The sequence below is a fragment of the Carassius carassius genome, chromosome 37 (genome assembly GCF_963082965.1).
Source record: "Carassius carassius chromosome 37, fCarCar2.1, whole genome shotgun sequence".
NCBI lineage: Eukaryota > Metazoa > Chordata > Actinopteri > Cypriniformes > Cyprinidae > Carassius > Carassius carassius.
Window position 1 is genome coordinate 7,737,718 of NC_081791.1, and position 12,210 is coordinate 7,749,927.

Sequence of the window (12,210 nt, forward strand, 5' to 3'; positions counted from 1 at the left end):
AAGTCATTATAATCCGTAATTATGTCCACCACTGGATGCAACAAATGCTTAGTTTGTAATGGGTTTTATTGGTTTTGTTTCCTCATGCTGGGAGTCAGCATCACAATGTGGTGAGGGGCATAACATTTCCGTCACACACTTGAGGTATTCAGCCAATCACAATGCACTGGATAGCTGGCCAATCAGCATACACTTCACTTTCCAGTACGATGAGCTTTGTAAAAATCCCCAGAAAGGGGGAGGCATAGAGGAGAAACAATAATGTACATTCCTGTGGCTCAGTTGTAGAGCATTGCATCAGCAGCGCAAAAGGTTGTGGGTTCAATTCCAAGGGAAGACATGTTAGCTAAAAAATGTTAGCCTGAATGCACTGTAAGACGCTTTGGATAAAATCATCTGCTAAATGCATTAATGTAATGTACATTATGTCAAAAATCAGTTTTCCTTTTTTTTTTTTTTAACCTTAAACCACATTAACACATTGCTTCACACCAAATACATGAAATAATGTTATTTTTAACAACGTCAAATGACCCCTTTAATACTTGATTTAAGGGACTATTTGGGAGTCTGATACAACTGGCAGAATGTAAAATTATGGTAGATTTTATAAATAGTAAAAGATGTTCCAGGTATTTGAGGTAGATAAATCACCTCAGTGGGGGCCTTTAGAATATATTACTGTATTTATTATTATAACTTTAAATCAGTGGACTCCTACGTTTTTACAGTGTGTGGAATTTTTACACGGTCCCTTGTTATGGCAAAGGCAAGTAATAGCACGTCTGCGCAGACATTATACTACTGCTACAATAAGCGTTGCTGGTTTTGATGTTTATGTTAAATATACATTTGTTTTAGTTATATAAAAATAAACGTAAGTGTGCTGTTGCTCTCTGTTGTAAGACTGTCACGACCAGAAGGAAGTGTATATCGACACCAAATCATGCGAAAGCCTTTAACCCACTTATATTAAAAGGTAGGCCTACAGTACCTGCACCGTACAAGTTTACACCGAATTACAACAGTATATGGACCTTGCCTTTCATAGTCGACAGCTAGGTACGCAGTTGTGAATTCAACGCCTATTTTTCTGTAGTATTAAATATAACTTTTGAACGGACTTCTGTCGGTTCTTTTGAGGCTAAACTTTGAAGTATTCTGTGAATTGAATTAACTTTAATTTCGTCTGCAGTTTTGCTGATAATAGTTCCTTTTTGGCTTAGGTCAATTAATAGTTCCGCGTTTGTTTGAGTCTTAATTATATTACCTACTTTGGAATGTTCTTAAGTTTTTGTTTTTTTTGTGTGTGCATAGAAATGCTGGCTAATAAAGTGGGCAAACAGCTGGGTCACCCCACGTATTCTTTAACTGGATGGTTGGTGACCAAGTTCTTTAAATGGAACAATCGGATTTTGGAGGAGAATGCTGTGAAACTGTGCAACATACAACCCAACGACACGGTGCTGGAGCTCGGTCACGGGCCAGGCTTCGGTCTGCAGGCGGCGGCGCAGCTCCTCACGGCTCCGGAGGGGAAACTGCTTGGTGTGGATTACTCTCAATACATGCATGAGATGGCCAGTCAGCGCATGAAGGAGCAGATTTCCAGAGGAAAGGCTGTGCTGTATTGCAGTGATTTGGTGGCCATGTCGATCGAGGAAAACACGGTTGACAAGGTGTTTCACTGCAACTGTTATTACTTCTGGCCGGATCTAAAAGCAGGAGCGGGAGCGATTCACAGAGTGATGAAACCAGGTGAGATCTCAAGAACTTGAGTGATTCAATAAAGTCTCGAACCAATATAAAGAAACATTAAAAAGGCATAAATGAGTCTAAAATAATAAGGTGCCTCACTTTTTGTTCACTAAATCTCTCACTAAATTAATTTTAAGTGCTGTCATTAATCATCTTAATTTTTCATCTGAACATAGACATTTGTGAGATTATTCTATCTAAATAGTTCTGACATATTTTAAGCGAAAGTTCAAGCAGGCTGTGATTGCATTATATATTTTTTTATATTGTGCTATACAAACTAGCCTAAATAAGCAGATGTTTTGATTTATTTCTCTTAATAATAATGGAGGATTTATCACCATCCTGTACGCTCATAACCCCTCTAAATATGTTCACACTTACACTTTTAACATAAAAGTGCTTCACAATGCCAGAAGAACCTTTTTTGTCTAAATGGTTCCATAAAGAATCTTTAACATCTCAAGAACCTGTCTGTTTCACATAATATTATTTGTGGTGAAAAAAGATTATATAAAAAAGAGATGGTTCTTTAAAAAAACCTTTGACTGAATGGTTCTTTGTGGAACCGAAAATGGTTCTTCTATGGCATCGCTATGAAGAACCTTTTAAGCACCTTTATTTTTATGAGTGTATAGCAATATATTCACATTGTTCTTAAGGGAGGCATATTTGGCCATTTCAACCTAAATGTAGGCCTATCACAAATTAAAAATGCAGGCTCCAACTGTGGGCACAATGTACATATTTATGAGTAAAAGTAGGCCTATATGTGGGTCGGATAGATGTGATGTATTGTCCAGTAGTAATTGCAGTGAAACTTAATTAGGAAACATTAGTTGATACTCAAATACAGTCATGTAGAAATTATTTAACAGCATGGAATAGAGATCTTATAAATATAGAAACTTTTTTGATTATAAGCTAATGTGTGATCAATCTTACAAGGAAAAACAGTGTTTATTTTGTGATCATTATTTTGTGATTTTTTTTGTTTTTTTTTTAATTGAAATTAAGTCTTCAGTGTTTGCCTTAAAGGTGCCATAGAATGGCATGGTTGAATTATAAGAGTGCTTTTCATGGAAATCACCATTGTTTCATCCATATCCTGCGTGCAAAAGACCACTGTTCTAGACCAGCTGGACCTCCACAGCCGAATCATCGATGCAGTGTTGCCAGATATTGCTATTAAAACAAACAAAAGCCAATACATAAATAAAAACAAACCACAATTATTTCAAATCTTTTGAAATTAAGGTAGTTTATAGATGTCGATGACTCTGAACTGCGCCGTCCTACTTTATTAACTTTCTAAAGTGTATAAAAAAGTGGAAAAGACAAGTCCAAAAATGCTTATATTATGACAGCCGAGACTGTGCCCGTGCCTTCACACACAACTCTTTCAAGCCTCGTTCACTCCACCAGCGTGACTCGCAGCGATCATGTTCATACCACAGACGATAAACATTCTTGCAAAATCTCTCAAAATCTGTATCTTCATCTGATACAGGCTCTAACAAATAAGGTTGGATGCCTAATCTCTCCATCATTCACGCTGGTACAGGGGTGTCCAAAGTCGATCCTGGAGAGCCACTGTCCTGCAGAATTTAGCTTACCTCAAAACACCTGCCTAGAAGTGTCTAGTATGCCTAATAAGATCTTGATTGGCTGGTTCAGGTGTGTTCAATTGGGGACGAAGCTGAACTCTGCAGGACAGTGGCCCTCCAGGAGCAGAATTTGGCTCCTACTCTAGTGCATATATTGTATAGCAGCATAACAGTATGTGATATAAAAAACAAGCTCTACTTTTAAGGACTGTTAAACTTAAATGATTAGTTCACCAGAGAATGAAAATTGGTCCATCTTCTATACCAGGCATAGGCAACTTCGGTCCTGGAGGGCCACTGTCCTGCAGAGTTTAGCTCCAACCCTAATTAAACACACCTGAACAAGGCAATCAGTGTTCCCTATCAAAAGCTACTCTCGATGCTGCGCTCAATAGCGCTAATGAGAACATTCTTTGTTCGACCGGTTGTGAAGCATGTGTGTCAAACACGCCAAGAATTGGCTTAAAGGGACTGTAAGTAGGAATTACTCCCATCTAGTGGTGAAATTGTATTTTGCATTCAAACTAATTTTGCTCTCCAGCGCCTCGCTTTTTCAAATGCGCGTTGCATCTACGGTAGGCGATATGTACCAAAAAGCTTTGACAGGATGTCTTCTAATAGCACTTCGTTTTGGCGACGATGTTTTCTCCTCCTGTGGCGCGGCATATGTATGGTCCATAATAAGAATGCAATCCAGACTTTTAAACTTGCCGGTGCAGTTTCAAGCGCCTCTCACTGCTCTGCACCTGCGTTTCTGGCTCGTACCGAAAACGCGCTGTGGAAACGCGTTGGCTTAGTACTTTTTGTCCCTCTCTGCTATTATAGTTTTGCAAGATGGCGGAACTACATGGAAGCCTCCGTCGACCTACCCGTCCCATGTATATAAAGATAATAAATTCTTCATTTACGAGGATTAGTTTAAACATTGGTATATGTATTTGTACACCATTGAGGGCATATTTATGAATAAAAATATTGATTTTAGATAATAAAATTCCTAAAAAGTTACTTATTGTCCCTTTAAATAACCTCGACAGTTGACGTCACTGATAACGTGCACCTGCAGGTTATAAATAGACGTGAAACGGAAACATCTTCAGGTTTCTTTGTCTTCAGAGACCGCATTGTGTGTGTGTGTGACACGCTGATGAAAGTATTAAGGCGGGCGTACACGGTGCGAATTCGGATGGTCGGAAGATTGTATGTCCACGCACACGGCACGAGTGAGTTTATCTGAAAATCGTACGGACGAGATGATATACAATCGCACGAAGTTGATAGACGCGTTCGACTTGAAGCACCGCTGCATGCACAAAAGGTATGACATTAAAGTACCGCGAGAGTGCTAAGAGAGCACACATATCCAATGCTTTCAAATCGCTCTCGCGGTACTTTGATGCCATACAGGTGATGTCATTCTGTGCAGCGCTGCTTCAAGTCGAACGCGCCTAATATAACTGCTCTCCCATAACTGCATATACAATATTGATACAAGCCGTGACTGTTTCCTACACATACATGTTATTTTTCAGCAATAGGAAACCGGGACGTTTGGTCACCCTATGTGTGTGTGTTCTTGTAGGTTTATAAATATCTGAAATAGGTATTACAATGTAAACATGGTTTGTGAGGACAATTCCTGTGCCCTCGTAAACCAAATGGCTTTAAAAAAATACTATACGGTGTTTAATAGAAATTTTAAACATGCATTTTGGAGATAATGGATAGAGGTAGTATATGGGTAGTATATACAGTATAGAATACCGTTACGTCTATGGAGAGTCCCTGTTAACTACATAATGCGTGTGTGAGAGAGAGCGCGCGCGAGAGATAGAGAACTAAAAAGCATGGTACACGTTGCTAGAAACATCATACAGCGCTCGCTGTTCCTGTCAGACTTCAGCGAGTTTATCCTCCTGGTCAATAGTCCACATTCGCAATGGCGCTGCCCTGTTCGTGTTTCTTCTTCTGTGGTTTTCCTAGTTCGTGATTGGTCAACTTCAGATAAATCAACAAATCGGCTCGTTCAACTGCACACATGTCACGAATTCAAACCGATAGCTCAGAAACTTTTTAGACATGTTTAAAAATGATCGGGAAATCGGGAAGTGCTCGTAAGCCACTCTGCTCGGCTCGTAATTCATCGCAAATGATACGAGCCGCGACCATACGAGCATACGCAATTTCCACACGATTGAAAAAAATCGCATGCGAACTCGTACGACAGCAAAAATCGCACCGTGTACGCCCGCCTTTAGTTTAAAGGGAAGTATGTTGAGAGTTAAAAAAAAAAAAAAAAGACAAGGAAAAAAGTTCTAACTATTCTTGCTGATTCTATAAGACAGGGGTCATCAACTTTATTTGTCAAAGGGCCAGAATCTTTCTCTGCAGACACTGTAAGGGCCAGATACTCATAATATAAAATAAAATTCGATTGCGATATTTTACGCTTCATATTTGTGAGGCTGTCAAGCTGTCCATCACTGTCACATGCAGGTCATAGTTTGTGGAGAACACTAGAAGAAAGGCCTTCTGAATATATTTGAATGAAAAATGGCACTCTCAAAGAGCCTTAAGTGAAAAGTTGATTCAGAGAACCATAGTTTTAATGAAGAATGGACTGATACGTACATATATATAGTGCCTACTGTTAGAAATGCTGTACCTGTGTGCCTCATTTGCTTTTTTTTCATTAGATTTAAAAATAAATAAATATGGAACGGACCCGAATATTCATTCGGTGGGTTGGTATTCTATTTGAAAATTTGACATTCGAATAATCGTTTTTTTTTTTTTTTCACACCTGGGATCCCCCGCGAAACGGTTCTCATTCCCCCTTGAATAAGGCCGGCGACACACTGGCTGCATGAGCGTCTCAGCTGCGTGGCGTGTCCGTTTTTATTTTGGCTCCCATATTTAACAGGTTGGAGTTTGCACACTGAGACACGCATCTCAGGCGCGCTCGAGCCACGCGGAAAACGCGTGCATGCTAGAAATAGAACCGACGCGTGTTCCACCAACTGGAGTGTTCTCTGGCTAGAGCGCAGAACAGCGGAGTTTGTATGGACCGAAGTGCATGTCTGAGCTTGTGTTTTGTTGCTTTGACATTGTTGAAAATAGAGTAATAGAAACAAAATGTATTAGCATTTTTACCCGTTATTATCAATCTAAATTAATCTCGTTTTTAATTTAACTTAATTTCATTTTTCTTCATTTAAATTTCGTTTTTTCTTTATTTAAATTTCGTTTTTCTTTATTTAAATTTCATTTTTCTTTATTTAAATCTACCCTTACTGTGCCAATTTGTTAGTCAGAAAAATATTAGACTAGGCTACCTTAAAAGTATTGCTTAATTTAACAGACCTGTGTGTGTGCATTTTATATCACTAGTGCAGTGTCCGTTCTTGGAGCATAAGCCCTGCACGCGTGTTCTGACGTGTTCCGCTGTTCTGACTGTAGTTTACTAAAAGTTTATTAATTCTGAATGTGTCGCGTCTTGCGGGTCCATCTATATTGCACCAAATGCGACACTGCACTCCCTTGTGAAGTCAATTGGATGAACGGTTCTCGAAATAATGAAAATGCAAACGGAAATACAGACACAGATTCCTGCCTCTATTAGAGAGAAAAATAAGTTCATCCCCTCTCTCCGAAAGTTTCGAATAGGCAATGTTCATTACTACCGAAGCTTCGAAGCTCAAAAAATGGTATTCAGACCAGCCCTAAACTTTTTCCTCTTACAAGGCTATTCCTGAATTCAGTATTATTCTGGGGGCCGGATGGAAATCTTTGGCCAAATCTTTTGGCCGCCAGTTGACGTTGCATGCTATAAGAGATGCGTGCCTCGCTCTCCATGGCCGATCTCTGAAGAGAAATCGCATGTTTATTGTTTGAAAAAAAAAAGGCTGCTTTTGAATTCCTGAGTGGCAGTTGTAAGCACCACGGTTCACTTCCTTTCCACGCTAGGCTCTTTGCTCTCATGAGGAACGAGCTGCTTCCCGCTCATTAAGATCACGCGGTTCTCGCGCCCACCTCCGAAGCGTGCCCAGGCACTTCTTCGGATTGGGCACAGGCTGCTGTAGCTCTAGCTTCTGTTGAAATGGACATTGAGAGTGCTCTCTCCTAGCGCTCCTCTCGCGATTATAAGCACATGAGGAGTTACTAGGTGGTGACTCGTGCAGTGACCAGATTAAAGCCTTAAAATTAGATTTTGTACATTATGATTTTGTATGTGAGAGAGACGCTAGCTTCTATCTCTCCCCTATTGGAGAAACATCATTTAAATAAAAATATAAATAAATGATGATGAAAATGATGATGATGATGATGAATAAAAAAAAAAATATATATAAAATATATATACGAAAAGACAGCAATTGTTCCCTGCCAAGCCACGTACTGTAGCAGCATCTACACTTGGATGGAACGCATTTTATGCTGTGGGTCAGACTAGTGCTGCCCTGCACACCATAGGTTCTGCAGGCATATCAGGCTGATCTAAAAAAATCTGAGTGCCAGGAGGAGACTTTTAATATGTTTCTCACTCACTGTGCTCAAGTGTCGGGGCTTTCAAAAAATAAATAAATAAACAGTCCCGACCCGATCCAGCTCCTCTGGGGTAGGAGGTTCAAAGAGAGAGTGTGAGTTGTGCGCCCCCTCATAAGACTGGGGAGCAGCTTGTAACACTTGGCAGCCGCAGATGGAGCTGGACTACGGTCATACGGAAGTACGGTCATCACGACCAAAACAAGGGCCTTAAGCTGTGCCCAGGACAAAGGGTTTGTCCCCTCAGGGAGGGCCCTGGAAAATTCCATCAGAAGTGTAAGGCTCCTTCCTGGCACCCTTAGGGGATCACTGAACAACCTCCGTTTCGGGGGGCAGTGCCCTCCAGTGAAATGATACATGCTCCGTTGCTTCCTGCCACGTTCAGGACACCAGACATCTTAACCCCCCCCCCCACAACAAACAAAGTGTCACAATTGGTGAAACACGGGAAATGGAATCTCCACCCCTAAGTAGTCAGTCAAATCTGGGAAAGATTTCAAGTAGCAGAAGTGGACCTCTGTGCTTCACAGGATATAGCACAATGTCCCCTCTACATCTCTCTGACTCATCCAGCTCCCCTGGGTCTGGACGCTATGGCCCATGCGTGGCCCAGACTGTGTCTTTACGCCTTTCCTCCGATTGCTCTGCTCCCGGTAGTCCTGGCCAAGGTGCGTCGACAGGGTTCTCGCCTCTTACTGATAGCGCCCCGTTGGCCGACTGGAGTTTGGTTCTCAGATCTAATATCCCCCCTCGATGGCTCGCCATGGGCGATTCCAGTCAGGAGAGATCTTCTCTCAGGCACAGGGGACAGTACTTCATCCCCGGCCTGAGCTCTGGAACCTTGACGTCTGGCCCCTGAGGGGGACCAACTAGAGATGCTGGCCTTCCAGCCACAGTAAAAGTGCTAGGACTCCCTCCACTAGAAGAACTTATGCCCTCATATGGAGTGTTTTTGAGGGCTGGTGCATGATACACCATGCAGACCCAGCTCACTGCCAAATTGTTTCAGTACTAGAGTTCCTGCAAGAGAAATTGTCCTAAGGCACATGCCCTAGTACTCTCAGAACTTACATGGCCACTAGTTTGGCTTGCCATGTTTTGATTGACTGGGTTTCTGTGGGGAAGCACCCGCTAGTCGCCTGCTTCATTCATGGGGCTCAGAGGTTGAGGCACCCACTAGAGCTACGGCCCCTTCAGGGGATTTAACCGTAGTGCTCGAGGGGCTGGCCGGCACCCCTTTCGAACCATTAGAATCAGCGCCTGCCAGGCTTCTGACTCTAAAGATGGTTTTTCTTATGGCCATTACCTCTCTAAGGAGAATTCGGGATTTACAGGCTTTGTCAGTCCTGCCATCCTGTTCCAATTTTGCCCCTAGGCGAGTCAAAGCTATTCTGCCTCCTCACCCTAATTATCTTCCGAATGTTCCTTACTGTATCCAGTACGTGCTCTTCCGACTTACGTCCACTGCACTAGCCAGTGGCGTAAGTCAGAGCCGCTTTTCATATGCCATGGGGGCCGCAACCGGGGGGGTGGCTGCCTCCAGCAGGCAAACAGTTTCACATTGGTTGAGGGATGCTCCTGCTCAAGTGTGTGATGCAGCAGGTTGGTCCTCTCCGCACACATTTGTCAGGTTCTATAGTTTTGATGTCCATCCTACTCGTTTCCAAAGACTTCTGTCCTCCGCCATTTACAACACCGGAGCAGAAAAGACTTCACTTACTGTGTCCAGTATGTGCTCTTCAGATTTACTTCCACCGCACTAGCCAGTGGCGTAAGTCAGAGCAGCTTTTCATATGCCGTGGGGGCCGCAGTCAGGGGTGCTGCTGCCACCAGGCAAACAGTTTCACATTGGGTGAGGGTTGCTATTGCCCTAGCTTGCGAGGCGCGTGGTCAAACTTCGCCTCTAGGAGTTAGTGCCCATTCAACCAGTTGGGTTGCATCTTCAATGGCTTGAGCAAGAGGTGCGCCCTTGCAGCAAGTGTGTGATGTGGCAGGTTGGTCCTTTCCGCACACATTTTTCAGATTCTATAGTTTGGATGTCGATGCTACTCTTGGCTCACATGCCCTTTAGTCCACATCCCAGTGGTGTCATGTCTGAGATCTCTTCGATGTTTGTGCGCACACACTACACAACCTTGGGGGTCCAGACACTTACAGTGCGGCGTTGGTATTCTCGTTCCCATTAGCGCTATTGAGCGCAGCATAGAGAGTAGCTTTTGATAGGGAACGTCTCGGGTTACTTGACTGTAACCTTGTTCCCTGAAAAAGCGGGAACGAGATGCTGCACCTCAATGCCGCACTGTCGACGTGTCCGGACGTCTCTTCAGACAAAGGGGTAACCTGAGGATGTTTCCGTTTCACGTCTATTTATAACCTGCAGGTGCACGTTATCAGTGACGTCACCTGCTGAGGTTATTTAAGCCAATTCTTGGCGTGTTTGACACACATGCTTCACAACCGGTCGAACAAAGAATGTTCTCATTAGCGCTATTGAGTGCAGCATCTTGTTCCCGCTTTTTCAGGGAACAGGGTTACAGTCAAGTAACCCGAGACGTTAGATAGATACAGGCAGGTGAGTTTCTATGAGGGCTGAAGCTAAACACTGCAGGATAGTGGCCTTGCAGGACCAGAGTTGCCTATCCCTGTTCTATACCCTCGAAGCATCCTAGGTGTATGGGACTTTCTTCTTTTAGAATGATCCAATCGGGTGAGTTTCATGGTGAATGCGTGAGAGTTGGCAGCCCTGTACAAAGTTAGAAATACAAAACAATTTACTTTATACATTTACAACAAAATCTGAGAGCAGGCAGTTTAAACTTAAAATTTAATATAATATAATCAATTCTGAATTCCATATAATATATAATTCTATAAAATAATATAATATAAAAAATTATGAATTACAAAATTATAATAGCCTATCTGAAAAATGTTGTTAGCTACCGATGCTGACTTGAAGTAATTTTTTTATATAAAGTCCAAATATTTTTATTCAACCAACTAGTTATAATGCATTTGACGGAAAAACAAAGGATTTGATGTTCAGAACAGAATAACTACAGTAATTGCCCATTGTTTTTACTCCACAGACTATGTTTGAGAAAAAAAAAATTGTCATTCTGAAAATATAATTATATTTTTCTTAAATGACACATACTCCCTGTCTACATGCTTTCATATAACCGTGTATTTTCTATGAAACAAGCTTTAAAACATTTATTTTTTCTTACTGCTGAAAATTAGATCATTTAAACGCCTTTTTAATGTACATCACCAGTTTAAGCTTCAAGGTGAAAACTTCTACATTACTCAACATCAATGTAGTACATACAATTAAAACTTTATCTTGTGCTTATTTGGGGAAAAACAGTAGGGAGGCATTTCCCCCACTCTACCCTAACATTGAAAACAATGTGCAAATTATTTGTATTTATTTTCTGTTTCTCAGGTGGAACTATGGTCACAGCTCTCAGGCTTGGTAGTGTTAAGAAAGTAGCCTCGAAGAACATGTTTAGCGGGGAGAGCTGGCATCCTGAGGTATACATGGAAGCACTGCAGTCCTCCGGATTCACAGATGTCCGAATGGAGAATAAAAGAGAGAAACTCATAACATTTCAAGCTATTTTTGCCACTGCTGTGAAATGAATTCCTGTGTGAAATATATGGCCTTTCTCACTTTTAAGATTGAATCTGAACTACATAAATCAAACAAGAGTAAATATTGCCAATTACATTATATATTGTATCTACAGTATATGAGATGCCAACACTTCTGAAACAATAAAAAAAATTACTTGCAAAACTATTGTTTTGACCAACATAAAGTATTATGGAAAATTTAAACCACAAATTGTATAAAAAAAATATATATATATTTATATATATATATATATATATATATATATATATATATATATATATATATATATATATATATATATATATATAAATAATAAAAATTGTAGTTTCTTGCATTTTTTATTTTGATTAATCACAATTAATCACATTGTTATGCACAAAACTAATAATGCATTCAAAAGTAGTGTATTCTGCACTTTTTTTCATTTTAAATTAGGACTACTGCTGTATGAACAAAAGTGTAATAACATTTGGTTTGCAAATACTTTAAATAAAATGCTTTTTACAGCTGTATTCTCTTTACATAGTAGCAGGTAAAATATTTATTGTAGCCTAAATCTCAACTTATAAAATTAATGTAATTAAATTGAACATAAAACAAGCTGACTTGTGAGAGACTTGTGTGTGCGGGATGCGTTAGAATAATTAGGATGTGCTCACACTA

The 12,210-nt window shown here is 40.8% G+C and overlaps 1 protein-coding gene across 1 annotated transcript; it reads left to right on the forward strand.

Annotated features, from left to right (window-relative positions):
- Positions 1-775: 775 nt before the first annotated feature.
- Positions 776-11,751, forward strand: zgc:194242 (uncharacterized protein LOC100005854 homolog). Its single transcript, XM_059526992.1, has 3 exons — positions 776-979; positions 1,318-1,755; positions 11,356-11,751. The coding sequence occupies exons 2-3, from the start codon at positions 1,320-1,322 to the stop codon at positions 11,550-11,552; spliced, it is 633 nt and encodes a 210-aa protein (XP_059382975.1). The 5' UTR covers positions 776-979; positions 1,318-1,319; the 3' UTR covers positions 11,553-11,751.
- The last annotated feature ends 459 nt before the right edge of the window (positions 11,752-12,210 follow it).

Bases quoted from the DNA above. Each gene is read 5' to 3' on its own strand.
- zgc:194242 (XM_059526992.1), top strand. From the start codon at position 1,320: ATGCTGGCTAATAAAGTGGGCAAACAGCTGGGTCACCCCACGTATTCT. The intron at 1,756-11,355 runs GTGAGATCTCAA...TCTGTTTCTCAG, and splicing joins TCACAGAGTGATGAAACCAG to GTGGAACTATGGTCACAGCT.